Source organism: Osmerus eperlanus, chromosome 5, assembly GCF_963692335.1.
Source record: "Osmerus eperlanus chromosome 5, fOsmEpe2.1, whole genome shotgun sequence".
Classification (NCBI taxonomy): domain Eukaryota; kingdom Metazoa; phylum Chordata; class Actinopteri; order Osmeriformes; family Osmeridae; genus Osmerus; species Osmerus eperlanus.
This window is the reverse complement of record NC_085022.1, coordinates 9,592,877-9,613,387: the sequence shown is the minus strand read 5'-3', so window position 1 is coordinate 9,613,387 and position 20,511 is coordinate 9,592,877. Positions and strand designations below refer to the sequence as shown.

The following is a 20,511-nucleotide window of genomic DNA, read 5'->3' as shown; positions in this document are numbered from 1 at the left end:
TGCACAGACATATAAAGAATATCTCTGGTTTCGGCAGAGTCTTGGGTCTTGGAAAATATCCTTAGATTTTGGATTGGACGTACAGTTTTGCGTCTAGGTTATCTTGTTTGAGGTGTGGATTCTAGCTACATTTCTCTTATTCTCTGCCCTCAGCGCGTTAGCAATCATAGCTGCACCATCACCGTAACGACAGACACGCACCACTCAGTCTCTCACACAGGTGATTGGTACGTTTACTTGACCATGAGAAACACGATTACTAGCAATTGTCGGTTTATGCCAATAATACGATTACTCCGTTTACATGTGTAATTAGTTATGCGATTACTCAATAAACGCGTCTACATGATTCTTTTTTATTAATCGTTGTATGCTCCACGGACAAAACTTGCACCATCATCCTTCTGCAACAAAGTGTCGCCGTGTCTTCCTGTATCGGCCCTACTGCTGTATGTTTCATTCCATCAACACATTGAATCCAACTAAGAAAGCCGAGTAAACGCATAGGCTACATCTGCTACTGCTAATACTATCCCAACTATAATTTAATCTGTTAAAACGATAATATTCTTGTTACGACTAGCTAGCCTACTTCTTCTTCTGTTTAACAGTTCAGCTTTCAGCTTCTCCCACATTGTAGGCTATTTTATCTCTTAGCTTTGTTAAGATGATGCAGTTCAGCTTCCACACTGCCTCTTTTGTGTGACTCACACATTTTTGAAATTCATTTCAGCTTGCGGGTATTTTCTCATTTCTCACTTTTATACTTTTTAAAATATAAAGGTTTTTGTGCAAATTATTCTCCCTTTAAAAGTAATGGTAAATCCTTTCAAATCATTGTTGGAATGCTGCTCCAGCCCCTTTCAAAAATACCTTTCGGTTGCTTTGAAGCTTCAGCTTATAACTTTCTACTAAATTTTCACTATTTTCAGCTTTTTTAGCATGGTCAGCTATCCCCATTCAGGTTTTCAGCATTCTCACTGCTGTTTCGCAGGAACAGCCTTTTCTAGTTAGTTATGCGATTACTCAATAAACACGTCTACATGATTCTTTTTTATTAATCGTTGTATGCTCCACAGACAAAACTTGCACCATCATCCTTCTGCAACAAAGTGTCGCCGTGTCTTCCTGTATCGGCCCTACTGCTGTATGTTTCATTCCATCAACACATTGAATCCAACTAAGAAAGCCGAGTAAACGCATAGGCTACATCTGCTACTGCTAATACTATCCCAACTATAATTTAATCTGTTAAAACGATAATATTCTTGTTACGACTAGCTAGCCTACTTCTTCTTCTGTTTAACAGTTCAGCTTTCAGCTTCTCCCACATTGTAGGCTATTTTAGCTCTTAGCTTTGTTATGATGATGCAGTTCAGCTTCCACACTGCCTCTTTTGTGTGACTCACACATTTTTTAAATTCATTTCAGCTTGCGGGTATTTTCTCATTTCTCACTTTTATACTTTTTAAAATATTAAGGTTTTTGTGCAAATTATTCTCCCTTTAAAAGTAATGGTAAATCCTTTCAAATCATTGTTGGAATGCTGCTCCAGCCCCTTTCAAAAATACCTTTCGGTTGCTTTGAAGCTTCAGCTTATAACTTTCTACTAAATTTTCACTATTTTCAGCTTTTTTAGCATGGTCAGCTATCTCCATTCAGGTTTTCAGCATTCTCACTGCTGTTTCGCAGGAACAGCCTTTTTCTAGTTATTGTTTATTTTCGCCCCCCTAAAACTCAGTCAATATTTGGCCTACATACACAACGGCGGTGTCAAAAGGTTTGTCATGGTAGCGATTGCGTTGCTTCTATTGGAATTTACGTTCCGTTGTATGGTTTGGGCTTAAGTTAAGTTTTTGTGGCGAAAAGTGAAGCTAACGGTGGCTAATTTGCTAGCCACAGTCACTGACGTTACTAACGTCACTACGTCACTAACGTCACAAAAACACGCGTGACTACCTGTAGCAGAACATTCGTTTTGCATCTGTTAACTTGGGGGATAGCTAGGCTAACTATAGCTTTACTGCAAGGCAGCTGCAGAAACGCCACAAGCAAAGCGGCCAGGGTGATAACTATTTACTCATTTTACTTTGTGATGTGAAACACTATTATGAAATGTAATGTACAATATTAGCTGATATTATTAAGGAAGTAGGCCCACATCTACTTTCGGAAACGGTAGTCTACTATTTCACTGAAGCATTAGCATGACATTAGCCTCTGTTGCCCGGGCAACACATACTACAGTGGTCTATGATGTATCTGTTTTCAATCGTTAAAATAAACATTCCTCACATATACATTTTCGTTGTAGGATTTATTATGACATTAGATTACAAGTAAACGATTTGTGGGTGAAATTATCATTACCTGTGGTTTCAATCCAGTGTATCACTGCAACGCTGTAGCCTACGCGAGACACACTACAAAAACATCTACACTACACAGCTGTTTAGGAAGTCAAACGGCGACAGAACATGTTCGGCACTCCCCTTACTTAAATCAAAAGTCTATCTAACTACTAACCTGAACTTCATTGCCACAGCCTAAACTTTGTCAATCTGTTCATGAAAATAATTAATTTCAGCCTAAACCGTACAACGGAACGTTTAATCGAATTCAACCAACGCAATCGCTACCGAGACGAACACAGCAGTAGTCTAGTACTGTACCGTAGTAGTAGAATTTACCGGGGCAGCTTCTCCACACAGGGCTATATCGCATTTTGCGTTGTTACCTTACAATGATCGCTACCAGTGAGCTTTTTATGAATGAGCGATTTTCCACTAAATAAATGTCAAGCTTATTTACGTTTTGGGGGGCATATTTTCAGTTAGCAGATGGTACTGTTTGAATCGCGATTCCATCTTCTACTGCCGGGTAACGTCGTAGAATAATCTTCAAAGGGGGTTCTTTATTAATGAATGAATGCAATGAGTAGGCTAAATGCATGAAAATATCACGAGAAGGGAAAAACTTAAAAGGACGTTTAAGTCATAGAGATTAGGTCCATTTGTACACCGGTCTGCCAAATGTATTCTTTTTGATTCAACGATGAGGCTGCCTCTTGCAGGGGAAATGAGAAGACATCCATTTCATTCTACACTTCACTCGTATTTTCAGTTGTAAATGAGCAGCAAAAAAAAATGCTTTTAAATCTATGTAATCTTTATAAATAATAAGTATGCATTTTTATATAAAATACAGAAATATCAGTTGTAAAAATGTCATAAAAAAACGGACCCCTGTCCAACCGACGCAAGCAAGCACACCCTACAATTTCCCCAGAAATTGTACCCTCTCTAGTTATTATTATTATTATTATTATTTCTTTTTGCCCCCCTAAAACTCAGTCAATATTTGGCCTACCTAGACAACCTAGGTGTCAAAAGTTTTGTCTTGGTAGCGATTGAGTTGCTTCTATTGAGATTTACGTTCCGTTGCATGGTTTAGGCTGAAGTTAAGTTTTTGTGGCGAAAAGTGAAGCTAACGGTGGCTAATTTGCTAGCCACAGTCACTGACGTTACTAACGTCACTACGTCACGAAAACACGCGTGACTACCTTTGGCAGAACATTCGTTTCGTATCTGTTAACTTGGGGGATAGCTAGGCTAACTATAACTTTACTGCAAGGCAGCTAATTTGCTAGCCACAGTCACTGACGTTACTAACGTCACTACGTCACGAAAACACGCGTGACTACCTTTGGAAGAACATTCGTTTCGCATCTGTTAAGGGATAGCTAGGCTAACTATAGCTTTACTGCAAGGCAGCTGCAGAAACGCCACAAGCAAAGAGGCCAGGGTGATAACTATTTACTAATTTTACTTTGTGATATGACACACAATTGTGATGTGTAATGTAACTACAATATAAGCTGATATTATTAAGGAAGTACATCTACTTTCGGAAACAGTAGTCTACTATTTCACTGAAGTATTAGCATCATGACATTATAGCCTGTGTTGCCCGGGCAACACATACTACAGTGGTCTATGATGTATCTGTTTTCAATCGTTAAAATACACATTCCTCACATATACATTTTCGTTGTATGATTTATTCTGACATTAGTAAACGATTTGTTGGTGAAATTACCATTACCTGTGGTTTCAAACCAGTGTAGCTAACTGCAACGCTGTAGCTTACGCGAGACACACTACAAAAACATCTACAGTACACAGCTGTTTAGGAAGTCAAACGGCGACAGAACATGTTCGGCACTCTCCTTACTTAAATCAAAAGTCTATCTAACTACTAACCTGAACTTCATTGCCACAGCCTAAACGTTGTCAATCTGTTCATGAAAATAATTAATTTCAGCCTAAACCATACAACGGAACGTTAAATCCAATTCAACCAACGCAATCGCTACCAAGACGAACACAGCAGTAGTCTACTAGTACTGTACCGTAGTAGTACAATTTACCGGGGCAGCTTCTCCACACAGGGCTATATCGCATTTTGCGTTGTTACTGACAATGGTCGCTACCAGTGAGCTTTTTATGAATGAGCGATTTTCCACTAAATAAATGTCAAGCTTATTTACGTTTTGGGGGGCATATTTTCAGTTAGCAGATGGTACTGTTTGAATCGCGATTCCATCTTCTACTGCCGGGTAACGTCGTAGAATAATCTTCAAAGGGGGTTCTTTATTAATGAATGAATGCAATGAGTAGGCTAAATGCATGAAAATATCACGAGAAGGGAAAAACTTAAAAGGACGTTTAAGTCATAGAGATTAGGTCCATTTGTACACCGGTCTGCCAAATGTATTCTTTTTGATTCAACGATGAGGCTGCCTCTTGCAGGGGAAATGAGAAGACATCCATTTCATTCTACACTTCACTCGTATTTTCAGTTGTAAATGAGCAGCAAAAAAAAATGCTTTTAAATCTATGTAATCTTTATAAATAATAAGTATGCATTTTTATATAAAATACAGAAATATCAGTTGTAAAAATGTCATAAAAAAACGGACCCCTGTCCAACCGACGCAAGCAAGCACACCCTACAATTTCCCCAGAAATTGTACCCTCTCTAGTTATTATTATTATTATTTCTTTTTGCCCCCCTAAAACTCAGTCAATATTTGGCCTACCTAGACAACCTAGGTGTCAAAAGTTTTGTCTTGGTAGCGATTGAGTTGCTTCTATTGAGATTTACGTTCCGTTGCATGGTTTAGGCTGAAGTTAAGTTTTTGTGGCGAAAAGTGAAGCTAACGGTGGCTAATTTGCTAGCCACAGTCACTGACGTTACTAACGTCACTACGTCACGAAAACACGCGTGACTACCTTTGGCAGAACATTCGTTTCGTATCTGTTAACTTGGGGGATAGCTAGGCTAACTATAACTTTACTGCAAGGCAGCTAATTTGCTAGCCACAGTCACTGACGTTACTAACGTCACTACGTCACGAAAACACGCGTGACTACCTTTGGAAGAACATTCGTTTCGCATCTGTTAAGGGATAGCTAGGCTAACTATAGCTTTACTGCAAGGCAGCTGCAGAAACGCCACAAGCAAAGAGGCCAGGGTGATAACTATTTACTAATTTTACTTTGTGATATGACACACAATTGTGATGTGTAATGTAACTACAATATAAGCTGATATTATTAAGGAAGTACATCTACTTTCGGAAACAGTAGTCTACTATTTCACTGAAGTATTAGCATCATGACATTATAGCCTGTGTTGCCCGGGCAACACATACTACAGTGGTCTATGATGTATCTGTTTTCAATCGTTAAAATACACATTCCTCACATATACATTTTCGTTGTATGATTTATTCTGACATTAGTAAACGATTTGTTGGTGAAATTACCATTACCTGTGGTTTCAAACCAGTGTAGCTAACTGCAACGCTGTAGCTTACGCGAGACACACTACAAAAACATCTACAGTACACAGCTGTTTAGGAAGTCAAACGGCGACAGAACATGTTCGGCACTCTCCTTACTTAAATCAAAAGTCTATCTAACTACTAACCTGAACTTCATTGCCACAGCCTAAACGTTGTCAATCTGTTCATGAAAATAATTAATTTCAGCCTAAACCATACAACGGAACGTTAAATCCAATTCAACCAACGCAATCGCTACCAAGACGAACACAGCAGTAGTCTACTAGTACTGTACCGTAGTAGTACAATTTACCGGGGCAGCTTCTCCACACAGGGCTATATCGCATTTTGCGTTGTTACTGACAATGGTCGCTACCAGTGAGCTTTTTATGAATGAGCGATTTTCCACTAAATAAATGTCAAGCTTATTTACGTTTTGGGGGGCATATTTTCAGTTAGCAGATGGTACTGTTTGAATCGCGATTCCATCTTCTACTGCCGGGTAACGTCGTAGAATAATCTTCAAAGGGGGTTCTTTATTAATGAATGAATGCAATGAGTAGGCTACATGCCTGAAAATATCACGAGAAGGGAAAAACTTAAAATGACGTTTAAATCATAGAGATTAGGTCAATTTTTACACCGGTCTGCCAAATGTATTCGTTTTGATCCAACGATGAGGCTGCCTCTTGCAGGGGAAATGAGAAGACATCTATTTCATTCTACACTTCACTTGTATTTTCAGTTGTAAATGAGCAGCATTTGTCTGTTTTTTTTTAAATCTATTTAATCTTTATAAATAATAACTATGCATTTTCATATAAAATATACAGAAATCAGTTGTAAAAATGTCATTCAAAAACGGACCCCTGTGCAACCGACGCAAGCAAGCACACCCTACAATTTCCCCAGAAATTGTACCCTCTCTAGTTGTGTGTGCCTTTGCTCTTCTCAGTAGGTCCATTTTACCAGTTACAAGAATAATGTCCCCATATATCTTCTGTCTACATGGCTTGTTGACTCTCAATCATCTCTGTCCTTGCAGGTTGATCAGCGTGTGTTTAAGGACTTGATGAGTGAGAAGCTGCCCAGACTCCATTCACACTTTGAGCAGTATAAGGTTGACTTCTCCCTCATCACTTTCAACTGGTTCCTGGTAGTGTTTGTGGACAGTGTGGTCAGCGACATCCTCTTCAAGATATGGGATGCCTTCCTCTATGAGGGGCCTAAGGTAACAAAGTGTCATTGTTTTCTTACTGGGTGACTTATGGGGATGTAAAATTCATATGGATAGCCTGATATGGATAGCCTGGAAGGTTGCTGTATATGTGATTTTAACATTTATTTACAATTCCAATCTTACTTAATTACTCATGGATCTTTACAACTGTAATACAACAAGTGTTAAACAGTGTCAGTGGTTGTAGAATGTAGGGTGAGGATCTATTGTTTGCTATGTTCTTGTTTTACCAAGCTTTTCCTCTCAATTTTTACAAAAATAGTCCAGATTATCTTAAATAGGGCCCAAGCAGCAAAGCTGCGAAGTTATCTATTGTTTTGGTTGGTTTAATTGGGTGTGCTCAAGCCTTCGGCGAGAGCACAACCTTTGTTCTCTCACATATATATTATTATTATTCTTTTTGCCCCCCTAAAACTCAGTCAATATTTGGCCTACATAGACAACCTAGGTGTCAAAAGTTTCGTCTTGGTAGCGATTGAGTTGCTTCTATTGGGATTTACGTTCCGTTGCATGGTTTAGGCTCAAGTTACGTTTTTGTGGCGAAAAGTGAAGCTAACGGTGGCTAATTTGCTAGCCACAGTCACTGACATTACTAACGTCACTAACGTCACGAAAACGCGCGTGACTACCTTTGGCAGAACATTCGTTTCGCATCTGTTAACTTGGGGGATAGCTAGGCTAACTATAGCTTTACTGCAAGGCAGCTGCAGAAACGCCACAAGCGAAGAGGCCAGGGTGATAACTATTTACTCATTTTACTTTGTGATATGACACACAATTGTGATGTGTAATGTACAATATAAGATGATATTATTAAGGAAGTACATCTACTTTCGGAAACAGTAGTCTACTATTTCACTGAAGTATTAGCATCATGACATTAGCCTGTGTTGCCCGGGCAACACATACTACAGTGGTCTATGATGTAGCGTTATCTGTTTTCAATCGTTAAAATAAACATTCCTCACATAAACATTTTCGTTGTAGGATTTATTCTGACATTAGTAAACGATTTGTTGGTGAAATTACCATTACCTGTGGTTTCAAACCAGTGTACTAATGTAACGTCACTGTGTCCAATCCCGACCGCTGTAAACTACTATTGTCCAAACCCGAACGGGGTTTGGACACTCAGTTTCCGGTCTTTTTGCCAGCATTTTCTTTTGCTATCGCCAGCAAAGTGTAAGTAGTATTATTTTAGGCATACCAAACAATCTATGTGTAAAATTCCATGAACATATATGGACGTTTACATGTCTAAATAATATAGGAAAGTTACTTTGGCCGAAAGACCACTCGGCGACACTCGGGCGACGCTTGGGCGACGATCTTTACTCCCACAAGTGTGTCTTTGTTGTCATCGTACTGCTACTATGGGTTAGCATATGAGTGTATTTCAATGCTAGCTTAACACTACTTTGTCTTGCCAATGAAAATACACGATCATGTGTGACGTGATCTGTAGTCGAGGGGAGGAAGGGATGGGGGCTAGCAAACTTTGAGAAGAGTTCAACAAAACATCCAGCAGGTGGTGGTATACAGTCAAATTGAGATTTTATCGCATAGTTTGGAGATGTTGAAGCGTGATATCTTATTGTGGAGGACATAACTATGTCCCCGGATATGTTGACAGCATTGATGGTCAGTTTGGTGACCCTGGATCAAGTTAATATCCCCAGAAAAACAGCAGCGGCCAGTATTTAGAAGTGCGGTCGGGTTTGGACAAGGGTAGCGCACGGCTAATTTACCGGCGCCAGCGTCTTTTGACCGGCTCTAGTAAAGGCTAAGCTAACTCTAAATTTTTAAACAATATTTAGCTCGAAAGGTAAGAAGTTAAAGCTTAACGTGAAATCAGTAAATCAGCTGAAAACGTGATACGATTATTTTTATCAATATTTGAAGTGGCATTTTCTCAGAATGTTAGCTAAAAACCGGTCGGGATTGGACACAGTGACGCTAGCTCACTGCAACGCTGTAGCCTACGCGAGACACTACAAAAACATCTACACAGCTGTTTAGGAAGTCAAACGGCGACAGAACATGTTCGGCACTCCCCTTACTTAAATCAAAAGTCTATCTAACTACTAACCTGAACTTCATTGCCACAGCCTAAACGTTGTCAATCTGTTCATGAAAATAATTAATTTCAGCCTAAACCGTACAACGGAACGTTAAATCCAATTCAACCAACGCAATCGCTACCAAGACGAACACAGCAGTAGTCTAGTACTGTACCGTAGTAGTACAATTTACCGGGGCAGCTTCTCCACACAGGGCTATATCGCATTTTGCGTTGTTACTGACAATGATCGCTACCAGTGAGATTTTTATGAATGAGCGGTTTTCCACTAAATAAATGTCAAGCTTATTTACGTTTTGGGGGGCATATTTTCAGTTAGCAGATGGTACTGTTTGAATCGCGATTCCATCTTCTACTGCCGGGTAACGTCGTAGAATAATCTTCAAAGGGGGTTCTTTATTAATGAATGAATGCAATGAGTAGGCTAAATGCCTGAAAATATCACGAGAAGGGAAAAACTTAAAATGACGTTTAAGTCATAGAGATTAGGTCAATTTTTACACCGGTCTGACAAATTTATTCGTTTTGATTCAACGATGAGGCAGCCTCTTGCAGGGGAAATGAGAAGACATCTATTTCATTCTACACTTCACTCGTATTTTCAGTTGTAAATGAGCAGCAAAAAAAAAATGCTTTTAAATCTATGTAATCTTTATAAATAATAAGTATGCATTTTTATATAAAATATACAGAAATATCAGTTGTAAAAATGTCATTCAAAAACGGACCCCTGTGCAACCGACGCAAGCAAGCACACCCTACAATTTCCCCAGAAATTGTACCCTCTCTAGTTATTATTGTTACAGTGTTTCCTCTATGTTGATTTTGTATCTAAATTTCTGCCGCCACGGTATCAGAAATAGGGCTGTACAAAGGGCCGTCTATCAGCAGTGATTGTTAAGAGTGCATGTCGGAGAATAGCACGGACATGCGCTTCACACCGCAGTTGAGATTGCAGTTGAGAACTGTAAGTCGTATAATTTATGTTGTCAGTTCATTTTAGCCTGTTATTGTATTAGTCTATAGTTCTTGCAAATTAAAATTAAGTTAACTGGTGATTATCGTTGTTTGTATTCTTCCCCTGCTAGCTAAATTGCACGTTGATTCGAGGGGGGTTCGGACACACCTGCCCCCACTGCTTAGAAAAATCCTAGAGGAAACACTGTATTAGGGGCCAAGCAGCAAAGCTAAATTTGGCACACTCATTGTGGACAGTCATTGACTACCTTGGCTAATGCAGTTTCAGTGCTGTGGTGAAGACGAAATCCAGACTGGAGAGGTTCATGAAGCTGATTTAAGGAGAGGTGCTAAGTGAGCTTTTGTACCACAGCTTTTTCTAAAAAATTTGAGAGAAATGGCAAATTAGAAATTGGCCTGTAGTTGCTAAGACAACCTGGATCCAGGTTTGGTTTTTTAAGAAGGGGCTTAATAATTGCTTGTTTAAAATCGTCAGGGACTTGGCCGGTTACGATAGATTCATTAATAATACTAAGCATGGGTGGTCCAATAATAGGGAGAAGTTCCTTACAAAGTTTGGCAGGGAGGGGATCGAGACGGCAACTGGTGGGTTTCGATAAATCTATCAGCTTTATGAACACTTCCATGGAAATAGGGTTAAAGTGAGTGAGAGCCTCAACATGCAGCATGCTTGGTATAGAGGAAAATTCAGTGTTCATGGCTATTCCTCCAGGGCTAGACTGTAGTTTGTCCCTTATTGCATAGATTTTTTGGTCAAAGAATTCTAGGAAGTCATTGGGAGAGAGATCTGTACTAACACCGTGTGTACTTTTCTTAGTAAGTTTTGCAACGGTATCAAATAGGAACTTAGTGTTTTGCTGGTTCTTACTAATCAACTTAGAGAAGTATTCAGATGCGGACCTGATGAGGACTTGCTTGTACTCCATTAGGCTGTCCTTCCAGGCCAGGCGGAAAACCTCCAATTTAGTGGTACGCCACTTACGTTCTAATTTTCTAGTGGACTTTTAGAGGGTACGGGTTTCCTCTGAATACCATGGAGCCAATTTCTTATCTTTTCTTTTCTTAGGTTTGAGAGGGGCAACATAGTCTAGTGATAGCTGAATAACCAAATTCAGATCCCTAGTTTTATCATTTAATGATTTATTTGGAACGTTAAAGATCCTGTAAAGTAAATTCCATGTTTTGTACATTATATACGTGTGAAATTAGTTCCTGAAAGCATGTGCAAAGCGCTAAAACTTTGTCGCACTGAAATGTGGAGTTAGACTGAAGAACAGTTTCTCTTCCGTTTTCAGATCAGGTTTTAATGGGCGGAGCCAAAAAATGCCCTATCTACGTCATTTCGCCCCATCTACGTCAGATCACTGAATGGCTCCTCCTGCTATACTGTTATTGTAGCTTACATCAGCTAGCTAGCTAGCTTCAGGATGTCTCCCACCACCCGCAACTGCATCTTCCCTGGATGCATGAACTAGCTGCGCTGCAACGCCATTTAAGTTCCCTGTTGATAATGAAAGGAAAAATAGGTGGATAGATTTTGTGAAGAGCCACACTCATGGAACGCTTCGGATAAACTCCAACAGCCGCCTCTGCGCAACTGACCATTTCATGGCGGACAGTTTTAACATGGACCAGAGACAGACGGGTTTCACCAACACACGGCTTCTCTTGCAGCGCGGAGCCGTACCGAGCATCGCCCCCCCGGCCGTTCATCCTCCGGTCGCACCTGGACCATCCACCGCCGCCAGCAGTTCATCACTCAGTTCTGTGTGCTTGTTATAATTATACTAGATAACTTTTCCAGAGGTATCTCTGCTATAATTAGTGCAAACCGCTAACTTGATATTAGGCTACTCGGTGTAGAATGATGGTATTTTGGTGAAATGGTAGCTAATGTGCTAGAAGTAGAAGTTGGAGAGCTCACTCTCCAACTTCTGCTGTCTCTGCTGTAAATGTTTACTCCTGTGTTACAGCTCGGGAATATTTAATTTATATGCATCTGTATGTTTCACTCATTGAACAAATACATTCTAATTCTATACTGTTTTGTTCGGCTTGACGTAGCGTCCATTATCTGGGTCGTAGGTAGCTTACTTGAGAGAGGCGGCGCCTTCCAGCGAGGGGGCCGAGCTTCAGCTCCTTCAGGCGACACGCCCCCCCAGTCTCAAACAGAGAAGACTGCTGATTTTCTTACAATTTCAAAGCCTAATTTAACATACTTGTCGGTGGGGTTTTTTTCATTCGAATTTGGATGGGTAGTTAATAACACATTATTCTGTGGTGTGGTGAACTTGAAACTCGTTTTTAATTCCACTTTACAGGATCTTTAAGTGCTTTTAGTGCAGCGGGTAGAATACTAGCCAGTTCTATAGCTGTGTTTGGGGATATGTAACGGCTAGTAGAAATTTTCTGACTGCCTCCAAGGCTCTGGCAGAGGTCCATTTTGAAGGTAACCAGGCAATGTTCTGATAATATAGGATTGTGGGGGTGGACAGTGACGTCAGTAACTAAATCTAATGTATGCGAGTGCAGATGGGAAGGTTTGGAAACCACCTGTGTGAGACCTGTGGAATCTATTAGAGCAGTAAAGGCCTTACTTAAAGGATCATTTGGGTCATCCACATGAATGTTAAAATCACCCATAATTAAGATGTTATCAGCATATGTCACAAGATCAGCACTAAAATCTGCAAATTCCTCTAGGAAGAGGGAGTATGGGCCAGGGGGCCGGTATAGAGTGACTATACAAAATGAGGGAAGGGGGGACAGGAGTAGTAGCATTACTCCTCTTTAAAGTAGTTGGTGGTTTCATGCAAATAATTTCAAATGTTTTAAAGGTGTTCACAGATTTTAGGCTGAGGTTGAAGCTAGCTTCATATATCATAGCAACACCACCTTTCTTTGAGACACGAGGAACGTGTGAGTACGCGAAATCTGGAGGTGATGCTTCATTCAGGGGGGAATATTCGTCAGGTTTTAACCAGGTTTCGGTGAGTCCAATCAGATCCAGGCTGCATTCAGACATCAGATCATTAATCAAAATGGCCTTTGTGGATAGGGATCTGATGTTTAGGAGCCCAACATTCCAGTATGGGTTTTGGCAGTTTTAGTCATTGATATTTCTTCTGAAAAGGTGGCACTGTTGGCAGAAAACTTAGTAGGAAGGGCAACGAGGGAGCAAGGCTGAATACATGTTAAATTGGTATAATGGAATAAATTGGTATAAATTGGTATGGTGGCTCTAATCTAATGTTACGAGTGATGGAGTCACTGATCACTAACGTCTGAGGAGTCCCACTCCCACCATGCTGCAAAGGCGAAACCGGTGGGGCTAATCTTGAGTCCTCCCTCACGCTAAGACTCCCTGTCGGTGATGTTGCGCCAGTCGCATCTAAAGTTACTAGCTTACTTTCTTCCTTGAGCGACTGGACACGACTCTCTAACAGAGTCTACCTATCGAGTAAAATGACACATGTAGGACAATGTGAGTGGGTGAGAGACATTATAGTTAACTTACGTTAATAGCTTGTGCCAGCCAAGAGACTCCGTCAAGAACGTTGGAGTTGGCTAGTCGAACTGGTACAGTAGCGTCGAGTTCCAAGGAAGAAAGCTGCGCCGAGTAAACCTATACATTTTACGATTTACGTTCTGTTGCACGGTTTAAGAGGTTACAACATTTTTGTGGCAAAAAATGCCTTGTGTGCACCAAGGGACCTCAGTGCTACCCTAACGTCACAACGTCAGCACACGTCACAACTTCAGCAATGACGCAGTTATAGTAAGACAGACAGTGATATCAGCGAGCCCTCAGCATTAGTACCGTAGCTAAAAGTCTGGGAAAGTTAAGGCTACTTTTTGCTAGGTACCTACGAACATGTCTTGTTGTCATGTCCTGTTAGAAAAGTGGTTTCCCCTTCGTTCTTTTGGTGAGCAGTCTCACAAGCCCTACTTACCCGGGGTCATGTAGCCGGCTAGCTAAATAGTTATTTAGCACTAGCGTTGCTACCTGCATATTCCTAGCTCTACAGCTGGCAGCTGTGCTCAGTTTTGCTCCTAGATTCAGACCTAGCCCTGTTCAATTGTAGAGCTAGCTCCTAGATTCAGACCTAGCCCCGGTAAATTGTAGAGCTAGTTAGCTAGTCGAAGGGCGTACAAAAATACAGGGTGTTGATTTTCACAGCCTGGAAACATACCCATCTGCAACCGATGCAAGCACCCCACACAATTTCCCCAGAAATTGTACCCTCTCTAGTTGTCCTATGTTTCAGTGGGAGGGACAGTGGTTAGGTTGTTGTTGTTGTTGTACGTTTAAAAACTTGTTTGCATGTTTACAAGTTGTGCTTGTCAATATTTCCAAATAAAAACATATTTTATACAAAAACTGTGCCTTTAACATTTCAGAGGCATTTAATTTGATGTAAGGAGATCTCTTAGCAGATGTCATACTGTGAATTTTATTTGTTATTATTCAGATCATATTTCGCTGTGCCCTTGCGCTCTTCAAGTACAAAGAGGAGGAGTTTTTGAAGTTGCAGGATTCCATGGCTATATTCAAGTACCTCCGCTGTTTCACACGCACAATCCTGGACTCAAGGTAATGTATCCTTTATATTTCCAACCTACACTTGGAGTGTAAAACAAATTATATATGTTATACTAGTTATTTAAAAAGCCCAATACAGAGTCCAAAGTTCATAACAGTACCACAAAAATATTAATATTTTACACATTGTTTTATCTAGGCGTTTTGTAATAATTTGGTACGTTTAGTGGGCATAATTGCCGAACACACAGAAGGCATGCTTGAAAGTTGATACAACTACTTGTGAAACATTATATTTATGGGTACTTTACTCAAGATCAAATCTGCCGATTCACTACTTGATTAGGAGGTGGGATGGGTGTCACGATCCCAGATAGATCCCAGAAAGGGAAGAGGACCCAGACGCAGGGTACACGGTGATGTTTTTATTCTTTTTTCTTTTTCTCAAAAAGGACAAGGCAAACATCTTAGTCAGACGGAAGCAGGTCGGTAATCCACAAGGCAAAAGTATCCAAAGTGCTAGGTAAATGTCTGAGTCAAAAAATACAAGGCTAAGGTCTATACACAATCTCAATATTATTTATCTGTAGGCTCAGTACGTCGTTACACAAACAATACCTCACAAATGAAACAAACAAAGGGCCCGACTTAAGTAGGCAAGCTAACGATTAACAGGTGAAATCAATACAACCAAATGACAGCCCGAACACAGAACCTAGAAACAAAATACTAGACAGTGAAAAACCAAAACCCACACAATGGGATTGTACTTTGTACAGACAAACACAGCCTACATACATTGGGATGAAGTGGAGACCAACATCTCCGCTTCCTCCCACTGTACAAAAATGAAGCTGAAATATCCCGGATATGGATCCTTCCATCTTGCACTGGTGATGTCATTTGGAGCCAAAGTCTGCGCAGTAGAGATCGGGTGGTGGAGCCGTGGTATCGAGGGCCCGATCGACACTCACCCGACCCAATCAGTCAAATAACAATTTAAAAACAAACTGATCTTGCATTTTAACGGACATCAGCGTGATAGTAATGACCTAAAATGACAGAAACAATATTTGAAAAAAAAAATATCAGACATGCACTTACACTTTTTAGTTTGGCTCATGTGCCATCCGCTAACATGGAGGGGGTGGAACTTGTGACCTATACTGCAGCCAGCCACAAGGGGGCGATCGAGATGTTTTGGCTTCTTTTGAGGGGCTGTTATTTACATTTTACATTTAGTCATTTAGCAGACGACTTACAGTAAGTACAGGGACATTCCCCCCGAAGCAAGTAGGGTGAAGTGCCTTTCCCAAGGACACAACATCATTTGGCACAGCCGGGAATCGAACTAGCAACCTTCTGATTACTGGCCTGATTCCCTCACCGCTCAGCCACCTGACTCCATCCATGACTTATTATGTCCACTCTTTTCACAGTCATTGGTGGAGACGCGTCGTCCATCTTTATATACAGTATATGGTTATACTTCACAACGCTGTGAATTGTGGGCAATTCCCAAAAATTCGGAAAAAGGGTGCACAACGGGCTCAAAATGTCTGTGAAACAGCCCTCGCACACCGAAGCCCTTCCAGACCTAGCGAGAATGCGCCTCAAAGTCTGTGAGTCTGTGAGGGTGGACATTGGGATTGGGACAGAAAAACCTGTGGCGATTGCGAGTGAGCTTTACTCACAGACATGAAAAGTTGAAGATTCAAAGCTTTCCCCTACACCCATTTACATTTAGTCATTTAGCAGACGCTCTTATCCAGAGCGACTTACAGTAAGTACAGGGACATTCCCCCGAGGCAAGTAGGGTGAAGCGCCAGCAAATTGGTTCGATTCCTGGCCGTGCCAGATGACGTTGTGTCCTTGGAAAGCTGGCCAATCTTTTGACAAAGAAAAAGGAGGGGAGGGGGGGTAATGGCGCATCACCTTCATTGAGGCCCTCGTTGGCTATTGAAGGCTAAGAACAGGACATGGAAGCTCCTATAGGGTCAAATGAGGTGTCAATCAAAAGGTCAGAGTGCAGCGGCCATTGACATCAAAAATCTGAAATATTCACAAGGGAATCAAAGTTATGACCAAGTTTATGAGAATTAAGAATGACTGGACGCTTCAGTGGTGAATTTAGAATTATGCAACAAGAGTCCATGGCTATTTATGGATGTTGTTTTTGACTAAATCATTTACTTGGTTGGATCGATTGGACCTTTGACAATGTAACCAGACTATCTTTGTTGGGATCTTTTGTATAAGTGGACTACTGTGAGGCTTGATAGGGGAGTCGTCTCCTTTTTGTTTTAGTTTGTTGATATGTTGGTGGTCAGACAAAGACATTGATTGTTCCTGCTGTTGTGACTGGATCTTGAAATGGTTAGCTTTCCAACGATATATGGCATGCTTACCAATGTAAAGAGTTGTTTTGTGTGTCGCATAGCTTAGTTCTCAACAATCCTGAGCGAGCCCGCCGGCAGGCCGTGGAACAATACATGACAGATTCCCATTGAGGTTTGTTTTGTGTGTCTCTGCAGAAAGCTGATGAACATGGCATTTGTGGACATGAACCCATTTCCTCTGAGGCAGATCCAGAACAGACGCACCTTCCATCTGGAGAAGGTCCGCTTGGAGCTAACAGAGCTGGAGGCCATCCGACAGACCTTCCTCCGGGAAAGGGACAGCACTGTGGACGGAAGGACCTACATCAGTGAGGATGAGGAAGACAACTAGCTAGCTGGCAATGTGGCAATGATTCAATTTCTCTGGCTCATGTACAGTACAAACCAAACAAGGAGACAGGAGTTCATGTTTTTTGACTATAGTGTTGGGTACAACATGCCTTGCAAGCCAAGCCAATTGCATGCTCTACTTGTTTACTGCCTGAGAGGTGAAGCTGGCAGTCTCCTGCATTTCATGAAGCTCTGTGGATTCTGTGGACCAAAATGTTATTACCAAACTGTTTTTGTATCAGTATTCCATCCATCTTTTGTAAATGTCTTAATTAGTTTGTTTGTGTTTTGGTCAAGGGACTGAGAGCTAAGAGGTTGGAATACCAAACAGAATTATGTTTAGTATGTCCAGTTCCATATTACAATGTGTTTGCAAGCTCAGACTTGCTATCAGTATTTTCAAAGAAACAGTCTTTGGAGTAGAGAGCTTTTCCTAGTGGAGGGAGAGATTGTATTTTCAATGATAAAACATTCTATAGCTTTTAAGATGAAACTTCACTGGAATGTTTTAGACTTTTTTTTACAAACCACATTCTAAGTTGCTGTTTACTAACTCCTGAGTAAGAATCACACTCTAGGAGATTCCTTATGTCTGTCAAGCACTTGAATCACTTTGACACAGTTTCCATAAATACTAAATCAGGAGTGTGTTCCACACTCCAGGAATGGTTTCTTGGTATTACTGATGGAGGAGGTAAAGGAATAGTAGCCTACCTGGAACCACACCGGTTCCAGGTACTTTCACAACTGCACACATAATGGGGACGGAACTTACTATATTACACTTAATTTTCACACACCTGTCCTCCCCATTATTTGACATTTTTACAATGATTGACCAAATGTGGCCATGATTTTGTGTAGACATGGGGTATGTTCCTCAGTGTTATACTTGGATTGTGTCTATGGCACTATATCTAGGAACTATCGTTTTTAGGCCTGTCATGTCAGTTCACTTGTTCACCTCTAGGAGGCAGTATTGGCTAGTTGGTTAGTTTCAAGCTCTGCGTCACAACTCTGAAACCGTCCTTACCATAGTAAAAAAAGAAATCCTCATTCAATTTATATTAAAACATGATTTATTTTCATTTGTTCTTGACTTCCTAACTAATATCCATTTCTGCACCCCAGTTACTGTGCATGTTGACTATGATTGTAGTTATCATGCAGTCCTATATTTGTACCATATATCTTTGCTTTTTTCATTAAAATAAGATAGTAGGCCTGTGTGAAAGTCCTTTGATGTTATCCATAGCACCAATCTATCTTTGTCCAATATATCATTAAATTCAATTGAATGTTACACAATTGTTCAGTGCCGCATTTGTACAACAATGTATCAGGATATTTTATACCTATGTGGTTATCCAATAAATTTGTTATTGTATAATGTGCTCATGTTTCTGTCCTTGTACTTAGAAATCTATGCATATGCCACAATAGGTAATTGAGGAGGTTTAGTGGCATATCTGGAGAAGGGGATCCCTCACCGAATTGCTCCTCCCAAGGTTTCTTCCATTTTATCTCTACTAGTGCATAGTGCCGTGATAAAATTGGTGGCACACACACACAGATTCCTGTAATTATAGACAGGGCACAGTTCCCGCGCTGATGTTGGTGACATACACAGATTTCTGGAATTATAGATAGTGCAACCACTCAGTGGTTTTGGTACCTATATTTCTCAGATCACCATTGACATTTTCTGTCATCTCTGAAGTACTTGTTCAACCTCCACATCTATTCTAAATTTACCAATGCTAGCCTACATTCATGCTAATGATTATGTAGCCTTCATTTGTCTGCTGTTACCTACGTTATATTTTAAATAAGTATGCATACTTATTAATTATGAAGATAGCATAGATTAAAAAGCATACATTTGTTGCTGCTCATTTACACTTCAAAATACTAAGAGTGAAGTGTAGAATGAAACAGGGTTCTGTTGTAATTTCCCTAAGTGCAAGAGGGAATGGTGATAGGCTGTTGCAGCCTCACATAGTTGAAACCGTTACATAAAAACAAAATATCAAAATAATAAAAATAATAATAAAAAGATTACAATAAATATGTGAGATACCAAAATAACACAGCCGTGCCCCCCCTGTTTTTGCTTTTGCCCTGCCCTAGTGTTTTCCTTTTTCTGTCATTGTCTTCACCTGTGTCTCGTTGAGTGGTTTCAGTTCTCGTTTGTCTCATCATGTCCACCTGTGTCTTGTTTGGTTCTGTGTATTTAGGTTTCTGTTTTGTGTCCAGTCTTTATCTTGTCCTTACCCTTGTTACTGTGAGTATCCTGTCTGTTTTCCCATTTAAAAGAATAAACCCTTTTTTTGAGGCAATGTCTGGCTACTCCTGCTTTTGGGTCCTACCCCACCACACACCTTAACAAGGACAAGACCAAGAATGGACCCAGTGGAGAGTTCCCCCAACCCTTTCATAGGGACCCATCGTGCCCTCGGCGGACCCCGACGTGTGCAGCGGAAGGCGTGCGGAAGGGTACCAAGACCTGGCTCCTACCACGACTCCAGACCCAGCCCGAACCCCGAATCCAGCCTCGCTCCTGCCCTGTGCCCCTGCTTCGTCCCGAGGTTGTGGTGCCCAGATGAGTGAGGTTGAGCCGCCCAGCACCCAGACCACCGAGGTTTTCAGAATACAGGTCAGTCTTACTCATAGTAAAGCTGTATGCAACAGGCATAGGCGGAAATCCCGGGGGGGGGGGGGGGGGAATATGATTTGTCCCCCCCAATAAATCACTGTCAAGATAACTATGTCATTTCAATAATACGCAATGAAAGCGCTTGTTGATTATGGACACAATGGCGAATATTTTTTTCATTATTGGCGTCGAAATACTTATCCAAACAACGTCAAAAATAGGCAGTGCACTCCGTTGGGTTATAAAGAGAACGTATGCAGAATATGAATATTGCAGAGTGCCCGGTTCTTTCTCTGATCGTGGGAAATACACAGAAAGAGATTCCTTCAATTAATAGATTAGTTTACCTGGGAGATTTTCCTTGTCTTCCGTGAGGGTTTAAGTTGGCGTATGTAAAGCACTCTGTGACATTGCTTGTAAAAAGGGCTATCAAATAA

General features: G+C 40.8%; 1 protein-coding gene across 4 annotated transcripts in view; it reads left to right on the top strand.

Annotated features, from left to right (window-relative positions):
• Positions 1-19,403, top strand: part of tbc1d2b (TBC1 domain family, member 2B) — a 126,296-nt gene extending 106,893 nt beyond the window's left edge. For 2 of the 4 annotated variants that reach the window (XM_062461542.1, XM_062461541.1), the window contains 3 exons: positions 6,894-7,079; positions 14,619-14,740; positions 17,224-19,402. In XM_062461542.1, the coding sequence (XP_062317526.1) occupies positions 6,894-7,079; positions 14,619-14,740; positions 17,224-17,419 (504 nt within the window). In that variant the 3' untranslated portion in view covers positions 17,420-19,402. Of the gene's footprint in view, positions 1-6,893; positions 7,080-14,618; positions 14,741-17,223 lie in introns of all 4 variants that reach the window. The other 2 variants (XM_062461544.1, XM_062461543.1) reach the window with 2 other exon arrangements.
• Positions 19,404-20,511: the final 1,108 nt, after the last annotated feature.